At 36.9% G+C, this 19,809-nt stretch overlaps 1 protein-coding gene across 1 annotated transcript; it reads right to left on the bottom strand.

Moving 5' to 3' along the window:
* Positions 1 to 2,091: 2,091 nt before the first annotated feature.
* Positions 2,092 to 2,418, bottom strand: LOC116644354 (ATP synthase-coupling factor 6, mitochondrial-like). The gene has a single exon (XM_032423895.1). It carries the CDS (start codon positions 2,416 to 2,418, stop codon positions 2,092 to 2,094), a length of 327 nt encoding a protein of 108 aa, XP_032279786.1.
* Positions 2,419 to 19,809: the final 17,391 nt, after the last annotated feature.

Below are 19,809 nucleotides of genomic sequence, written 5' to 3' on the forward strand. Positions count from 1 at the left end.
AATATCCAAGTCTGATGATAATATCTGGATCTTGTATAGGTCTGTGTCTGTTTTCTTCTTTTTGTCTTGGATTTGGGGCATTTATTCTTGTCTCTTGGATACTGGCTAATTTTTTACTGAATCCTGTACACAGTGTATGAAAATTTGTAAAGTGTTATCTTCCTCCAAAAAGGATTTACTTTTTCTACCGGAAGGCATTTAGTGTTGGGCAGATTGTCTTAACTGAATCTTGGATAGAGTCAATTAGAGGTGGGCTTTATTCTATGTGAGGGATGGTAAATTTCTAAAGTATAGTCATTTGTAATCTCAGCTGAAAGTGTAGGTTATTTACTAGGGCCTCTTCTTGATAGACCCTGAATTCCAATTTCTTACCCCAAGTCCCATTAAGACTTCCAGAAGCTTTGTACAGTCTCTTCAAAACTGACAAATGCTACACAGGCAAAGGGCATTAATGTTAAGTTTACGTAGGAGCTTCACTTTACTCTGGGATCTTGTCTCTTGAGGTCTTTGCTAATTTGGTAAGCTTTCTGATACCTTAAAACAAATGGTTTGAGACATTTTCTGCATTTTATAATTGTCCTCGGCAGGGGTGTTGGCCTGCAATAAACTTACCTACCATTACTGGTAGAAATCTCTTACCATAGCATTTTGTTTTTCTCTGATATGCTAACAGTATTTTCTATTTCCTTCTGTGTTTTATTCCTTTTAATCATCTTTGACTTTGTCTTCCTTGTTTCAAATCTATTTTATTGAGATTCTGTCTTAGGGTGTTTTTATTCCTTTAGCCCTACTCTTCTAGTGAATTCATTTGCACAAATAAGTCTCAAATCTATTTCTGTAAGGCATGCTTTTTGTTTGATCACCCTATATGTTTACCTACTTTTCTCTTAAAAACAGTGCCTTGATGAAGAGTAGGGGCATTGGAGTCATATGAGCTGGAGTCAAATCTTGATTTCATAAATTACTAGCTGTGTCTCTTTGGTCAAGCTATTCAGTCTCTTTGAATCTCAGCTTCTCCATAAAAATATGGAAATGATATGAATATGACTATTATGAGGATTAAATAAGGCCATATTTATATTTTTTAATATCCATTATATATATATATATATATATATATATATATATATATATATATATGCTTGATGTATATAAAAATGCCTGGCATAAGCCTGACACAAGGTAAGCGCTTAAAAATATTAGCTATTATTATTCTAAATACCCACTGAAAGGGCATACAGAGGTAGGTATTAGGAGTTCAAAAATACAATATCTTTCTTTAGTATAATACCTCCCATTCCTACTGGAGATATTTCCATTAACATGTCTCAATAATTCTTAAGCTAAATATGTCAAAACTGAAATCTGTGCTTTCTTGACACAGAATCAATCATTCCTGATATTACCAGTGACACCTCTATATATTCAGCTCTCTGAAATACCAAACAGAATAATTTTACACTTCCCCCAACCCTCTGTTGTGTCTATCACCATCTCTAGCCAATTATTTTTCTCTAATGTTTCTGCTTCTTCCTTTTCTTTCTTCTTCCTACACTTTTATTCTACTACTAGGCCTCTCTCACTCAGTGCAAAGGTAACCTTACCTAGTTTTTCTTAATCATCCAGGCTTTTGCCCACTCACCTGTTATATCCTGCACCTGGGTATGAGAATTATCCTGTAACACAATTCCATCACTTACTCCCCTGCTTAGCTTTACAAAATTTCTCTCTAATATCAATGATATCAAATCCCAACTCTTTAGGTTGGCATGTAAAATACTTTAAAGACTTACCCAGTGGTTCTCTTCATTCCCATATCACCAAGATTAGTTCTCATAAATGAGAAAGAAAAATCTGAAGGTGGTAATAAAATCTAATCTGAGCATACCTAGCACCTAAATCTTGGTCTCTAATCGCTGTTCTTCAATAGAAGGAATCGTATCTTCTTTTTTTGCACACCCAACATCACCAAATAATTTATTTGGAATCAGAATTAAAAGAACACTTGACAGCTGAGAAATGTATGTTTATTCTGATACAGTTGTACAACTAATCTAGGACAAATTACCAAAGAAATTTTACATTCTTTCTTCAGGACTGGGGTTTTTTGATGACTTCAAATTTAGGATCTTCAAATTTGAAGTCCGGGAACCTATTCATGTCTGCTTTACCATACATTTGCTTAAGCTTAAAAAGCTCCCTCTCTAGGTCTTGCTGGTACTCTGGGCCAGTAACAGTGGGTCCTCCAGATGCCTGTCGCTTAGTTCTGTATTCTCTAATCTTGTCCACGAAGAGTTTCTGTACAGGATCAAGTTCCTTATTAAATGCCACTGCTGTAACACCAATGTTCCTCCTCAAATGAACTGAGACTGCAGACCGAATGAGAGAGGAAAACCTGAAGAGCCTCTGAAGAATCATGGTGATTTTGTTACTTGTACTCAGTCCCGAGCTGCCAGAGCCTCCGCGGCCGCCACCGTTCTCAGGAATCATATCTTCTTGAAGAAGTATTTGATTCCAGGGCTAGGGCAAGAAATACACAAGATGAACCTAGGATAGCGTGTTATGCCAGAAAGCAAGGAAATGATTTAAATAAATGAACCTTGTCAAAAGAATACAGGATCCAACCTGAGGGACCTCCCAGTGGTCAAAGGTGGAATAATTCAAGCCACAAAATTAATAATAATAATAATAATAATATTGGATTTAACCCATGGAATAAACCAATATCCATAATCCATGCATATATACATAAATAAATAAGTAAAGGAGAAGAGACAGCTCTTTCTCACAATGGTATTCCAATCAACAAATGTAGAAGAAAAGAGAGAAATAGAGAACCATCATTAGGCAAACACTGCACTAATAATGTCAGACAAGATCTACCAATGGATACTAAAATTAGGGAGCAATTATTTGAGGAAAAATAAGAATTGCCTAGTCTCAAGCAATCTCCCCCACCCCTAAATACTTATCAACTACAAAGGAAAAGATAGTAATTTTATAGTGGGTAAACCTAGCAGACACCAGTAATAAGATACATTGATATCTTGAACCTCGAGATATGGTGCACTAAGGACAGAAACATCATTGTTGTGATATTCTAGCCAAAACTGTATAGCCTCATTCCATTATGAGAAAATACTGAACAAATGCAAATTGGGAGATAGTCTACAAAAATAACAGATCGGTAGTTTTCAAAAGTGTCAAAACCATGAAAGACCAGGAAAGACCAGAGGACTGTGATGGACAAGAGGAGTCTAAGGAGAAATGGCAGCTAAGTGCAATATGGGATCCTGGATAGGGTCCTGGAACAGAAAAAGAACACTAATGGGAAAATTGGAATATTAAAAAGATCTAAAGTCTCGTTAGTAATATTGTGCCAATGTTAATTTCTTGTTCTTGAACATCGTTGTGTAAGATGTTAACAACCAGGGAAAGGAAGTTAAGGCATACAAGAGAACTCTTCTTACTGTTTTTGTAACTTGTTTGTAAGTTTAAAGTTAGTTCAAAGGTTAAAAAAAAAAAAGCTGATCTATCTCCAGCCTTCCACATGATACCTCCCTTTGTGCCTGTGCTGTTCTCTAAGAATGTGCTCATCTCCCTTTGTCCATCTCTCCAGAGCCAACATCCACCTTTGTGCAGTTTCTTTAAATAGAGTACACATAATGATTAGCACATCAACTTCAGTGTCAGACCGACTTGGGCTTAAATCCTGACCCAGTTAGCTGAGTGACGTTAAGTATATTGTCTTGGCTTTCTAGTCCTTGGTTTCCTCATCTTTATTTTTTAAATGGGAGCAAAACCAATGCTTTGTTAAAAGGTGGTTGTGAAGATCAAATGAGATACTGCTTGGGCAGTGCTAAAGCATAGAGGCTTGCACACAGTAGTATTCAAGAGGAGTTACGACTTTTAGAGCACATGTAATTTCCTTAAAGCTGGTCTCTGATTAATCTGTAAATCCTCTCTTACTCTGTGTTCCCTAAGTATACACCAATTTAATTCATACCATTTAAATTTGTATTTGATATTTAATATGCTGCTCTTAAGTTTAGATAATTTTCTCAATTAAATTATAAAATCATTTGATGCAGTCTTCTACTTATTTTATCATGCCCCAACTGCCTCATTCAGTATTCTGCACACGACACAAGATGAATGTTCACTGGCTGATGATTATAAGTTGGCAACACTGTATTCTTTCAGCCTCCTAATGAACTGAAGCTTTCATACACTGATAATATTTAATAAACTGAAAATTCTGCAGCTTTGCATATTGGCAAAAATATTCAAATATTGCACTAATTTCTACATTCTGAATTGAATTTTCCATGGTGCTGCAGTCACACTGCGGGGAAATGTCTAAGAAGTAAGGATAGGAGTGCTTGGGTGGCTCAGTTGGCTAAGCGTCTCAGGTCATGATTTTGGCTCAGGTCATGATCCCAGGGTCATGGGATTGAGCTCCATGTCGGGCTCCCCACTTGGTGGAAAGTCTGTTTGCAATTCTCTCTCTCCCTCTGCCCCCCCATCTCTCTCTCTCTCTCTCTCTCTCTCTCTCATTCACTCACCTTCTCAAATAGATAAATCTTTTAAAAAGAAGTATATAAAACATTATAAGAATATGCTAACATATCACAGTTTGGAATGCTGGTGACACAAAAGTTCTCCATCAGAATTCATTGTGACATCTTCAGTCTTAGCAACTTCAAGTCTGCTCTGTTCACTTATGAGTGAATGGTCATGATAACGAACCAAAAAAATGCATAAGTGATTTTTTTTAACCAGGTACTGATGAAAAAACCTATTCCTAGAAGAAAAACCTTCTATTCCAAAAACAATTTCATTGTTTGGTTTGTGGGAGGAAGGTCTTCTAGCTTGAGATGCAAGTTTTGTGCTTGAATTTGACAATGATTGCTCTTAGAACTTTAGGGAATTCAAAAGATGGCTCAGCTGGCTGAGATCCAGAGTGCTTGGCCAACAGGGTGGGTTTTTGCTTTAGGCTGGATGGATTTCCATCTTCATTCCATGACTCACTAGCTAGCTTTTTAAAACCTTAGATGTGTGTGTGGTCTTTTCTTTAATCTCTGCCTCAGTTTCTTTATCTCTAAAATGAAGATAATAGTAACTACTTCATCAGGTCATTGCAAACATTAAATAAAATACTGTATATAAAATATAGAGTATCATGTGCTTCATAATTCCACACCAAATGTGAGGTGGTCCTACTGTAGATAGGTCCCTCTCTCTCCTTCAGGGCTTAGAATCTCAGGGGGTGAGGGGAATCTTACAGGTTTTTTAAGATCAGCCTGGTTATTTTCAAAGAGAAAGAAACTGAAGCACAGTTTAAAGTAGCAAAGCTATTGTTGATTGGAAATGGCTGGCTCAGGAAATGATAAATAAAATCTTTATAAAAATGCATCCACTGGCGTTAACAGGCAAGCACCAGTCCTTACTAAAGGGAACTCCCCCACCCCAAAAAGCAGGCCTTACTAAAATGCATTCAACCCTTATTCCTTCCCCTTTGACTGGTTTCATGACTGTGTCCGAGTGGTAAAGTGTTTAAAGAAAAGCATTGGGTGCTCTTTGAATTAGTACTGGTTAATATACATTTCAGATTGTATAATGTGGAAATAATTCAAATGCCCATTGACAGAAGAATGGATAAATAAAGTGTGGTGTATTACAATGTAAGTGTCAAAAAAATTGACGTATAGCTACATACAACCAAATGGATTGATTTTAGCAATCATTTTAGATAAAAACAGTAAGTCCCAGGATATTTTATTACATACAGCATTCTTATAGTTAAAAATGACTAAAATGAGAATATAATTTTTTTGACATGATAAAATGATATAAATGGAAAGCAAGCTGATGATGGACACAAAATCTAGGATATGGTTATTTTCAGGGGGGAATAGAGAAGGGATGAGGTAATACCAATGAAGTATATGTAAGTAATTGTCAATGTTCTAATTTCCATGAGGGGGAAGGTTTTTTGTAGTTTAATATATCACTTAAAGAAAAGAAGGCCTGTGCAAGTCAACAGTAAGAGTGTGTCATGAACAAAAATATTTTAAGCACAATAGTTTGCATGTCTAAGTATGTGTACATATGTGTATATGTGTGTGTATATATAATATAGACATATAATGTATATAAGTAATATGTGTATACGCCTATTCATACACACACACATATAGAGAGAGGGAAATGCCTACATTATGCATTGTGTCTCCTCATATTGGGAAGTTAAGATGAACATGTCACATGTTGCATTGTCCTCACAGGACTCTTAAAAACTTCCTTATTCACAGCAGAGAATACCCAAAAACAGCTATGTTTAAGGCAAATTTTGCTTCTATTTTTGACAAAGAAGGAAGTGTAGTGAATGAGATCCATACGTGCACACAATGCCCGTCCCCACCCCACCCCCCCACCCCCCCGACTAGCATCCAGGGATTCAGCAGAAATTTAGGTTCTTTGCTCCTTGGCTATATATTGATGTTAAATTACCCTATGGCTTGTCAAACAGCAGGTCTTCCCATCCTCCCATTTTGTAGATAAGCGCACTGATGTAGAGTATTCTGCCTGAGCTTATGAACTCAGGCAGAATATTAGAGAGCAACTATCTCTCCTCTTCTATTCCTAAGTACTTCTTTATTTCTTCCTCTTAGTTATGTCTTCTCTTTGTCTCCAAAATGGTAGATAAATGGGTAGGACATGGCTTGAGTTGGTGAGGAATGTCTAGAAAGAAAAGAGGAAAGTATGATGGAAACAATGGCAACACCACCAACAAGCAGCACCTCTTGACTGCTTACCATGTGCCAGGTGCAGTCCTGCTTTGTGTGCTTGGCACGTATTATGTTATTTTAATTCTCAGGACAAGGATTAAAGAGCTAATGCAAGTAATTACCTCATTGGAACAGAAATCTCATCCTGCTTCCTTCTTTGTTCACCACACTGTATACATGGCAAGTAACAGAGCTTAGTGTCTGTGAAGAAGCCATCTAGCATGTGAGGGTGAGAAAGATTCCTGGGATGGAACAATAGCAAAAGTTGTTGCCTACTAGGTATTTCTGTTGATTTAATTCCTGGGTGTGAATGTTTACTTGGTCCGATTTTTGACAGGCCTCCGAGGCCCTCAGGTTCTCATTCGGTGCTCTGCTCTGCTTCTCAGTCTCCTCTAAAATGATAGAGAATTTGTCAAACATTTCACCCATCCATCTGCCCCAGCACAAGCAGGTTTGAAGGATTATGATTCTCCTTCTTATGATGCAGTACCTCCAAAGCTCCATTATTTGTGACCGGGACTCAAATATTAGGAATGAATGGAAGGGGCCTTTATGGAACTTAATTGGTATTGCCTTCTAAAGCATATTATTTTCAATAACAAATGACCACGTGACTATCCTTGCTGGATATATAGCCAGGCTATCACAAGTGTAGTTATGTCATTATTCTAACTTCATTTCATATGATATAGTATGTTTGGATTTTATTCCTTTTATGCTGTCAACCCTGGCCTAGAAGCATACCAAAGGACATAAGAGAGGAAACCGATAAGCCTGAGGGCTTTTGCCTGATCCTGCAAAGTATGCAGGGCTACAGTGACATGAGATGTGAACGAAGATCTGAGGACCCCAGAACAAGTCACACGACAAGTCATCCTATGCCCAACTCCCAGTCCTACTGCATGCTTTTACAAATAAAGTCAGATTAAAATGCATGCAAGATGTGAAGAGATCAGAAGGTCAAAAAACAGAGGTTATATAATTAGAGATGGGGCTGATGTTTTTGCTGGGAGGTGGTTTAATGAGTCCCACTGATCAGCTATATGACTTTGGGCAAGTTAATTTCCCTGAACCTCCATTTCTTCAGTAGGGATAACACTGCACCTTCGTCATAGGATTATTTTAAGGATTACATGAAATTTTGTGTGTAAATTACTTAGCACAGTATATGGTATATATCGTGCAGTCAATAATTATTTGTCATAATTATTACTATAAAAGAGAGGAATGACACATTCTTTTGTGAGGTATAAATGAGAATGTGTATTATGGGCCTGGCATAATGCCCAGCATATTGTAAGGCCTAAGGATAGTTAGCTTTTCTTCCTTAGTGCTTGTTATTAAAATAATATGGGGGTCCTCAAAGAATGGGGCCTGAGTCTCTGATTTACCATTTTTAGGGTTTTATTATTTGTAAAACCATCTATGATTTACAAACTGTTTTCCAACTCACTGGGCTTTCATAAGAAGTTTGTTGCTTCCTCTTTTGAAAATAAGCTTCATCATTCCCCAGTTTTGCATAAGAGGAAATTATAGCTCACATAGTTTAAGTGACATGTACAAGTTATGCTGTAGGAAAGGAAGGATCTGAACTCAGGTGTGTAGGACCCCAAGCCAGCATTCTTTCCATATTACCTCTCTAAAGATCATAGCTCATATTGAACTACCTAGATTGAATTACAAATTTCTGCCTAGCCATTACCTTAAATAATTCATTCAAGCTGTCTTCCTGGTTGTATTGATGCAACGGGGTCCATTAGCTGGGTCCCTCAGAGCAGTGCCAAGAGTTGAAAAGCAACTAGGAACCAAAAAGCCAGGAAAGTGAATGCCATGTAAAGACATTTTTTTTTTTTTTTTTTTGGAAGATTACAGTTTGTTTAAAGCAAAAGAACTTTCTGGAGATCCAGCAGCAGCAAATCCATCAGCTCCTTGCAGTGTCATCAATCACAGAAGCACAGGGAAAAAAACAAGCTGGACCCAGTACCCATCCTTGTAAATTATTTTTCAGGAAATCCTGCCGGCTTGGTTTTTTTACCAGGAAACAATTACAGTTTAATATAGAGGACTACAGAATTCACATGGAACCGATTTCTATTTCTTTTTGTTCTGCTTACACAAAGGAAATGCAATTTTTCAAAAACAGCAGAGAAATACACAAGTGCTGGACTAATATAGTGGCGCCTGTCGCTTACAACTGAGGGATTGTGTCATTTCTCATTGCCAATCCTGACAGCACCTCAAATAAAGAAGTGTCTTAGCAAATTATGTTCTTGATATCACTTACTGAAATGTGATGGCTCCATTTTAAATAATAAAGTGGCAATGCAAAGACCCAAAGCTAGATATGAAGAAAGTTTACCATAGCTTAACTGATGGTTCATTATATTGCTCCTGCCCTTATCTTAATCTCATATTTTTATCATGTGTCTGTAAATGTGCAAAATTAAAAAGCCAGAGGTAATTTTGTGTTTTATCTGACTCCAGAAGAAGAGATTGTTAAATTATCATTGCTTTGATATTAAATAGCTTGAACCTGTACAGTGACCTTTGAATATGCAAATGGAGTACCTTTTTGCAAAAAAAAAAGTAGTTTGCTAATTATTAAAATGATAAATGAGAAAAAAATGGAAGAAAACTGGAATTTACTTTGAGGCAAACCTCATTGAAGGTTTATGTGATAAGGATAAAGAAAATGTTTTATATTTATGTGCAGGTTCAGAAGAATGTCTAGAGCTGTTCAAATCTGTGACTTTGCAGCTGTAATCAAAACCAGCAGGAGAGTTTCTGACTTATATCCCTGGCAGAGAACTCGTGGAATACATAATACATACCCAGAAGAGTTAAGAGAATTTCAATAGTTTCTTAGGTAACAATTTTCATTCTCTGCTCTTAAGATGTTTGAAAAATGAAAGGCTGTAACCCCAAATCAAACAATAATTAAATATCCGACTCGGTTTTTAAATTAGCTTTTTAACACCAATGTGCTCATGAATCTAATGCTCCCAGAAATGAGAGATGAACGCAACTTCTAAGAATGATGACGTCAATGGGCACATTTTCCCCAACAATCTACCATTTTAACCTTGAGCTGCAGCATCTCCAATGTATAAATGTCAGGATTGGCTCCAGCAGAGAGAGTGTCCCAAGTATGTCGGTCTTGAACAAGCACCCATGGGGACTTGGTTGTAGCATCCCATTTGTTTTCACTCTTGGGGGATTTGGCTTAGGTCTCCAGGCCAACTGAATCTGCCATGTCATAATTGTGGAGTCCCTTTCCTTTGCAGACTGACAGTTATGTGCACATAATTCTCCAGAAGGCAGTTCTCTTTAGAAGTTCATAGTGAATGGAGAAGGAGGCACATTTCCTGACTTCCCATCCTTGATCACCTGGACTTGGTGATTGATGCTGAATGCCCTCCACTGCTTTAGCTTCAGTGTATCACAATGATACAAAATGTGAGCTCTGGAGCCACTAAGTAGCCAGGTGCTCTTGAATAAGTTACTTCTGTGTGCCTCAGTTTTCTCATCTGTAATAAAGTTTTCTTGCTACTACCTATCTCAAAGTATTGTGTAGCAAGAACTCAAGTTAGCTGTTAATACTCTGAAGTAGAATCATCTGGGCGATTGAGAAGGCAATTCCTGACTCAGGTCCACCTCAGAAAAATGGAGGTGGGCAGCCTACACTGTGAAAGTGAAGTTTCTTCACAATGAAATGCAGTGAGAAACAATGAAATGCAGTGAGAAAATGATAAAAATCCATAATGTTCATTCAGTGCTAGTAAATTCCAGGCATTCTGCAAAGTGTTTAAATATCTCACAGTAATGCTAGGTGTTATATTGTTTTTAATCCCATTTTACAGATACAGAGAGTTGGTCAGTGAGAGAGGCTGAACCTATTTATCTGTTACCCAATCTTATGCTCTTAATTTCTCTGCTAGAGTGCCTCCCTAGGAGGTAAGGATTGGGAGTTCCAGTGACTTGGGACCTAAACCTACTCATGCCATTAATTAGCTTTGTTAGCTTTGTGACTTGGGATAAATTATTTCATTTTGGGGGGAACTTTATTTTCTCTTTTGATAGAACTGCCTGATCTCTCTGACTTTTTTTCAGTTCTGACAACCTACGATTCTAGGAGAGAATATATTGGTGGGGGGGCGGTAAGGGGTGAGGGTGAAGGGGAAGAGAAAAGAGAGACAGAGAGGAAGAGATGAGAGAGTTTGGTGTATAACTATAATTGAACACAGTGACATCTTTGTAGCTTATAATGAAGTCAAAAGACTTTCAGATGTTTCAGTACATTCATTCTTGTACAATATGTCTATATATCATCACTGTCATTTTATAAATGAGGAAATTGCAATATGGAAAGTTTGTGATTTGCCAAGGTCACATAGCTAAGTCATAGAATCTAGCAATTTTGCTGCCAATATGAAACAGCATTCTCTGGATTAGGCTGAAAAGTCAATATATAAAACATTTCTGAAAACTTCTATTGCTTAATAATGCAAATAGTGATGTACTTCATGTTATGCAGTCAAAGAGTTATTTGAAAGATACAAATCAAATGTCTTTAAATCAAATCCTACTTGTCACTGGCAACTCTTTAATTTCAGTTTGATCTTCAAAGGGTGGTATCTCCTTTAGATTTTTCTCCTGCTTTATTTCTATACTTTGTCTCCAACCTTCATCCAGTTATTCAAAGCACAATGGAAGTTCATATTTAAATGGACCCTGTGGTGAATCCACTAAAAATTCTGTGACTATATATTCATAATGAAATTCATTCATTCCGCTATAACTCTATATGTCAAAGTTTCTATATTTATCAGTGGGGGACAATGGTCTTCTCCTTGTCAAGGTTTTAAAATTTTAATGAGATACCTTGTGACAAACCTTGGACAAGAGCAAGTACATAGGAATCATCATCTCATTTGTAAATATGAATTTTTGCTAATTAAAATTTCTTAAAGAAGACAATTTTGTAAACTCATGAATATTCTTTTAATATCATACAGGCTGGATTTTGAAAACTGGTTTTAACGATTCCAGAGATTTTGACAGCAAACAAATTCTACCCTATAGGAAAATGTAGAGCTATCCTTAAAAAAGAATGATACAATCAAATTTGTTAGCAGCAATACAATGATAAAGACTCTGGTTTCTATTTTTATCAGAAGCCTGGCTCTATTAATATTTATGTACCTTCATGTGAGTGTGTATATGTCAAGCTCCTCTTTTAAAAAATCTCAATTGTAAAATAGAATCAGGGAACTTGTCCCTTTCTTCTTCTTTCTTTCTCGCTTTTAATTTTTCCATTACAGGGGAATTATCCTTTGAGGAGTTTCATGATGGCAGACAAATTTGTTTGTCAAATGGAGCATTGGTTTTTGCAGTTGTGCTGGAGGGCTGGAGGGGGATCAAAATGCCCATTTGCTTCACAGATTCCTGTAAAATTCAACTATTCCCAGTCATACATCTCTCAGATTACTGCTTAGCTATATACATTTTGACAAAGAGAAAAACAGTCTCGAATTGTTAATACCAAAAAGCTTTAAGAGTTTTGTTTTGACTGCAGCATGTGGATATATTTATAAAGGCTGAAACTCCTTTACATATTTTATGCTCAGATTATAATTTCACTTGCTAAATCATTAAGCATATCTTTAGAGAAGAGTATTCTTACTAAAAAGAAAACTTCCTTCATATACAGGGGAATATATATATATATATATCCTATAAATGCATATATATATTCCTGTACACACATGTATATATGTGTTTCTTAACACACATGCATGAGCATGCATATGTATTATAAGCATCTACAATGTTGAGTGAAAGATTTTTTTTTTTCCAAAATGATTCTGTTAAAACAATCACTTCTCACAAATCTCAGACAGCCTCGTGTGCTGAGTTTCTAACCTCTGGAGAGTACAGCATTGTGGTTTACTCATGATAACCAGATATGGTGGAAAAGTTAACCACTTGGCAGTGGATCACATTTCTGTAATAATCCAATACACATTGTACATTGATTCATTTCAGATTTGGCACAAAATTAAGCAGCAAATATAGACGTTTCTTTAGTCTTCTGACACCAGATTTGACCATAAACTTCACTCAGATGGTACTTTTTCCTTCTTTGCAGCTAATTTCAGTGGAGAGTCAGGAGCCCATTTGAAAAATTTTCAACCTCAAAATATACAGGTTTGGAGTCTTGATTGAAATCCAAATCTTTTGGCATTTAAGTTCATTTGCCTTTGGCAAAAAAAAAAAATCTTGTTTTCAAAAAGAAACAAGTCATAAGAGAACTTTATTAAAAAAGGCTCAACCAGCTGTTTAAAGGGCTATTTTGATGATGTCAGTGCAAGTGAATAAAAAACACATGGATTTAAATTCCCTTAAATTATACAAGCCTTTAAAAATTAAAGGAACTATGTTGGGCAAATGTGTTTTAGGTTTATTAACTTAGGAATCATTCTTCCATGGTTTCTAAACAGCCTTGTATTGGGCGAACACTATGATTATTTCTTAAACCTAAAGACAAGTGAGAACACGGAACATAGAGAACACGGTTCAGTAAGAACCCAGAGGCTTATGTTTGTGAACCCAAGAGGGAGTGGGTCCCTAACAACCAAAGTGAGAAATCACCATCTCCCTCCCCATCCAAATAATACAGCAGTAACAGAGGGAGAACATGCGGTACACTTTCAGTTTGCAACTAAGAATTCTCTGTGATGTTTTATTTTCTGCTTAAATGTTTAATTTCCTATTGTGTAGACAGAGCCCTGGCAATTGAAGAGCTGTTGGATTGATACCAATTGTTGAAAGAGATCTGCCAAACCTAAAGGTTTCTTCATGTCTTCTGAAAATCATGGACTCATTCTTCTAAAACTGAAGGCTTTTTAAGCTTCCATAAATTGGGCAGGAAGACAGACAATAAATTACTTTTCAATTCTTAAGGCAACATGACACCTCTTTGCAGAAAAAGATGTGGCAAAGTTTTGACAAATGAATACATTCATATGCAGACTCTATAGTAAAAGCATTTGGAAAACACAAATATGCCCCCAGTCATTTCTTGTTCTTAATTTGGGGAAAAATAAGAGTTTATGTCTTCACCTGCTGGTTCCTTGGTCTACTATAAGCCATTTCCATCATGACATTGTGGTATTATTTGGGGACTTGAAATGAAATAACAGACAGAAATAATAAAATCGCAGCTGCCTCAGTGACATCCTGACACACTTTTTGGACAACTATAAAGCACTAGGTTCTGCCTCCTTTGTCTTGGGAGATAGAGCAACCCAATCTTCTGGGCATAATGGCAAGACTAACTCAGAGTCTCTATAAAAGGCCAGATATTTACAAGTCTAATGGTGGGGAATATAACTATTATTATTGGTGATGTTCATAAATACTATGTTTCAAGCTCACTGGTGTAGATAAGTACTTAGCATAGCAGTATATGGTTGATGCTTAAGAAATAATAGTTATTATTTGCACATATTATTTTATTTATAATTTGCAACTCTCCTAAATGGTAAGTATTTTTATTGCCATGTTGCAGATGAGGAACACAAGATTCAGAGAGGAAACGTGACTTGCTTGAGACCACATAAACTGCTAGAATGTGACACAGCAAGACTGAAAGTCATGTCTGTCTAATCCAAAGTCCATGCCTTTCCAATGAAAAATACCCATCAGAGTGACTAAAATTAAAAAGATGGACAGGGGGTGCCTGGGTGGCTCAGTCGGTTAAGTGTCCAACTCTTGATTTTGGCTCAGGTCATGATCTCAGGGTTGTGAGATTGAGCCCCACGTCAGGCTCCATGCTGGACATGGAGCCTGCTTAAGATTCTCTCTCTCCCTCTCCTTCTGCCCCTCTCGCCTCTCCTTCTCTAATAAATAAATTAAAAATTAAATTAAATTAAATTAAAAAGATGGACAATATGAGAATATGGAGCAACCGGGCTTTGCACACCCTGCTGGTGGGAGTGTACAATCACTTTGGAGAATTATTCAGATTTCACTTAAAGCTGGATATCCTTATGTCTTATGTTCTCACAATTCTACTGCTAGATATAACAACAGAAATGTGTACATAAATTTACCAAATGACATGTGCAAGGATGTTCATAGTAGCATTATTTAGAATTGCTACAAAATGGAAACAACCAAAATGTCTATTAATAATAGAATCGGTATAAAAATTGTTTTATATCCATCCACTGAAGTGCCACACAGGCATAAAAATGAACAAACAACTACAGTCAACCACACGGATTAATCTCATAAACAGATAGTGAAATATCAGAATCCAGATTTAAAGAAGTACATTCTGCAAGAGTCCATTTATAAAAAATTAAAAAAATAAGAAAAAGTCATCCATCCTATTAGATGGAGGGATAATGGTTACCCTTGGGGAACAGAAAATGATGGGAATGGATTGTGCTTCTAGTATAACTAGGAATGTTTTGTTTCTTGATATGAGTGTTAATTATATGGGTACAATCCCTTTATAAAATTTATTGAGCTGTGCTTATGATTTCTGCACTTTGCTATACAAAGTTTATTTACAAAATTTACTTTTCAGTACAAAGTTTACTTTCACAAATTTAAGGCATAACATCCTCAGGAAGAGGAAAATGAAGCCAGTCTACCATAGGGAGAGACATCCTGCCACCAGGTGCTAGGGCTCTGCTGATCTCCCTGCAACCAGTTCCAAGCTAGGAAAGCATGAACTCTTTCAAATGAGCTCAGTCTTGGGATAGCATCTGGGCAGAGATGTCTTAGACAACCAGTGTGTCACCCAGAAAAGAGGGAGAAGAACACAGTCTTCCTCCAACTGATGTGCATCACCCATGGAAGAATACAACTCCAGTCATCCACATGTGAAAACATTTTCCAAATACTGAGCCCACAAAAATTCTGGTCAGTTCACGAAGTTGAAGTCCATTCAGTAGCCATGGATGAGCATTGTAAACCATGCCTAGCCACCCAGCCTGTGTTGGTGGTCAAGGAAACATGTGCATCTAGTCATGGCAATTTGAGTTGAGTGTTTACTTGCAAACATCTTCAATCACCAACCTCTTCAATCACCAAGCCTAATAAAAACTTTTCCAGCAAGAGGAGGCAGCCGTCAGTGCATTTTGTTTCTAGACATTGCCTGATTTCTTTTCAGCAGTGTTGAGCCTGTGGCCGTAGCCTAATTTGCATGGTTTATGCGCACACCCAAGTTTAATTTGGAATCACGAGACCCTAGGGTCCCTGATGCTGAATAACCTGGGATTTCCATCTGTAGCACAGCATATGTTAGTCTGATGTAGTAAAACTGGGCAAGAAATACAAAGCTAATTATAAATGTACGATCAGAATGTTAGGTAAATTATACTTTCTGCAAGTAAGTTACTACCTTAAGACACAGTGGACTTTGGCATGTTTGGCCATCTTCCCATACTGCCTTCTGCCTGTAAGTACCCACAGAGTGGTACTGCCAACTGGAGGTTAATTTAAGGAATTTTGGACCCCTTGACAAATATGTTGCTGCATCTGCAAAGAATATTTTATCTAGGGGTGCCTAGGTGGCTCAGTAAGTTAAGTATCCGACTCTTGATTTTGGCTCAGGTCATGATATCAGGGTCGTGAGACTGAGCCCTATGTTGGGCTCCATTAAGATTCTCTCTCTCCCTCTCCCTCTGCCCCCCTCCCTGTAAAGAATATTTATTTTATCTAAATCTTATGAAATATATACAGACAGATGAATGAAGGCAAAGTTTAAACACATTTAATATTCAATTGCATCTTATGATTATGAAGTGCCCCAGGGCAGGGTTTTTTGAACTGTAGGTCTGTAAGTTATAATTCAAAAGAAGTTTATGAAATCAATTTAGGGGGTCAAGTCTAGCACTTTCAAAAATGAAAACAGAAGAGATTAGAAAATTTTAGAATGAATTGTACATGAATTGTACAGCAAGCAACATTTTTGATTGTTTCATTTTGTGTGCATGTATGTATGTATGTCCGGATGTATAATGTGTTTTTACTGGATGGCAGTTTTTAAAAGTTTGAAAAGAACTGCTCAAAGGTGCATCATAAACAGATATAATATTACAATGACCAAAACCATATCACTGCAGTCATTTTATAGATTCTTCATTTAGCAAAACCAGTTCCATGCCTGGCAAGAGCTAGGCGCTGAAACTAAAACAGTGAATAAGGTGTACCCCTTCATGGAACTTGCATTTAGAGAGGAGATGAATTGCACAACTAATTAATTATGGCATTATAATGGTCACAGTGACACTAGGAAACAAATTCAGGGGTGACAAGACTGAATACCAGAAGCATCTGAGAGAGATTTAGGATAGTGTCAGGAAATCATTCTGGAAAGAAGTGATCTTTGAGCTCATATCTAAAAGATGAGTCAGAATGAAATAAGCTCAGTATCAGAAACTTTAAATATTTTAACATAGCCTTTGAGTTTCCTAAATTCCCATTGGTACCTTAAGGTATTTCATGCTTCACTTGGACTCCAGAAGAGCCCCTCTTTACTCTGAAAGCATTCTGTGTTATTGATATGTTCTCAAAACTTCCTTTTCATGATCCTTCATTCTACATTCAGATCGACTGATTCCTGCTTTGCACTGTTCATTGGTAGACTTCAGTCTGCAAAGTCAGCATCAGTGGCACTTTTTAATGAGTATCTGGAAGGGGTAGAGATGCAAAGAAAAGCTTCTGAGCCCTGGGCTGTGTGTTGACCAGCTCTGCTCACAGCTTGCTGCCTCTTTGAGAGTCCTCCCTCTTTTCAGGGAAGAGAGGGACTATGTAATATTTGCTTTGCCTCACAGGAAACTATCCACTGCCCATTCACGTGATCCTTTTTCCAATTTGGGTAATTGAATGAGAAATCCCATGTTACATATTTCTTCTTGGGGTGAACACTGCATTTGTCTGGAGAAATACTTCAAAGCCACAGCTTGGGATGGTGTTGGGTAGATGGCAAGCTGTCAATTGGGCACAAGCCACAAAAATACCTTCTGAAGAAGGAGAGATCTTATTAGAGAGCTAACTTTTCTTCCTGCGGAAAATTTGTATGGAATTATGATGGTAAGGACTGGGTCAGAGCTGAAGTGTTCTGCATAATAGAGAGTTGACATTCCCTGGGAGAGATCCAAGAAGCTGTGTGCTGCATAGAAGAAAGATAAGAGAGGAAAACTCTTGGGTCTTCTCTCTTAGCTTTTGTCCCTTGTGGCTTTCCTTTGCTCCTGAGTTCAGCTTTGCATTTAAAGAGATGTTTGTGTCTGATACATTATTTCCAAGTGTTGGAGCAGGTGTGTTTTTTTCCATGATGTCTACTTTGACATAATGCCAGCAACAGAAGTCCTTGGTATATTTAAATTGTGAACAACAGCCACGCACTATACTGTATATCCAAATTATATTTAGCAACAGTATATTCTCCTTCCATCATCATCCTTTGCAATAGAGAAAAGGCTGTAATTTCTAGGTAAGTGTTAAGAGTTGTAAATCTCAGCAGCACAAGTAATATTGTTTCTTTTCTAGAATATTTGCAAAATCTATTATTAAGGGAACTAGGAGATATCACACAAGTGCACTGGATTAGTCCTCTAAAGCAGTGATCTCCACATTTTGACCAGAGATTACAAAAAGATTCTAAACTACAGTGTTGTGGTTCTCTGCTCTTCTCCAGAGGAAGTAGAAAACGAAAATGAAGACAATTCTGCTAAGAAAATAAGCTTTCTATTTTGTTTCCTCTCACTTATCGTGCGGATCATCCAAATTGTGAAGAAACGTTCATTCACTAAGTTTTCAACAAATTTTAGGCAGAAAGAACTCTAGAGAAAGTCTAAAAAGGGATTTTAAAATTGTTTACTATGGGCAATGTAGCACCTTTATTCCACTGCCCTTCCCCCCAAACACTTTAATGAAGGCTACATTGTTCACTGATACTTCTGCATGAGTGAATTACTTGCTAGAAACTGAAAAATATGTTGAGTTTTGTGTCTCAGTAGGTGCAAGGTGAAAACAGAGACATAGCCATCAGAAGTTGAAAGAAAAGCTCTTTTGTTTACCACCAAAGCAAGAGAATGTGGTATTTTCTTTTATAGCAACTTAAGGGTTAGTTTGCCTTTTTGTTATACCAACAAGAAATAGTGATATAAATAGTATAAGTTAGCTAGTGTGTGTCAGGGGGTCAGCAAACTTTTTCTGTTAAGGGCCAAACCGTAAAATATTTTAGGCTTTGGGGGTTAGACAGTCCATGTTGAAACTACCCAACTGTCATTGTAGCACAAAAACAACCTTAAACAATGTGAAAATCAATGAATGTGGTTTGTTCCAATAAAACTTTATTTACAAAGACACAGTGGGGGCTGGATTTGGCTTTCAGGCTGTTGGTCTGCCAATCCCTGATCTGTGTAAAAAGGCAAAAACCTTAACAGAGAAAAGGCTGAAATCTGTTGATGCCCACATCAATCTTATGCTTTCCCAATAACTATTTCTTTGCAAAGCAATTAATGTAATTTTTTTCCAGTGGTTTGTAAATACTTTAGGGGCAGTATATATTTTCTTTAATCTCTTCAGCAAATAAAAACTTCAGAGTGATTTTCAAAACCATTGTGCTTTTTTTTTTTTTTTCTGACAGTTGTGCTGATGTTACTATTTTTAAAATAATCAATGTTTTTCCCCAGAAGAAAAACTGTATATCTGATTGCCATGTGTTATTAAAAAGGAAATAAAATGCCTTATAACTAGAAACCAACACTCTGAAACAAATCTTATCAGGACACTGCCTGTGATTTATCAGGACAAGGTGGCATTCGCTAAACCCTATCCCAGAGAATCCAAAAATATGTCAAAGACTTGTAAGTTCATATAATGTTTAAAAATTCATAGTTTTCCAGTTAGTGTAGTCCTCACTTTATAGTTACAAGGGACAATTTTAAAAAACCAGTTCATAGACTCATGGAGCTGGAGGGGGCCTTGGAGATCATTG

This window comes from Phoca vitulina, unplaced genomic scaffold (assembly GCF_004348235.1).
Source record: "Phoca vitulina isolate PV1807 unplaced genomic scaffold, GSC_HSeal_1.0 scaffold29, whole genome shotgun sequence".
Classification (NCBI taxonomy): domain Eukaryota; kingdom Metazoa; phylum Chordata; class Mammalia; order Carnivora; family Phocidae; genus Phoca; species Phoca vitulina.

What these genes read in the sequence shown, in the direction of transcription:
- LOC116644354 (XM_032423895.1), bottom strand. Translation starts at nt 2,418, where the DNA reads ATGATTCTTCAGAGGCTCTTCAGGTTTTCCTCTCTCATTCGGTCTGCA.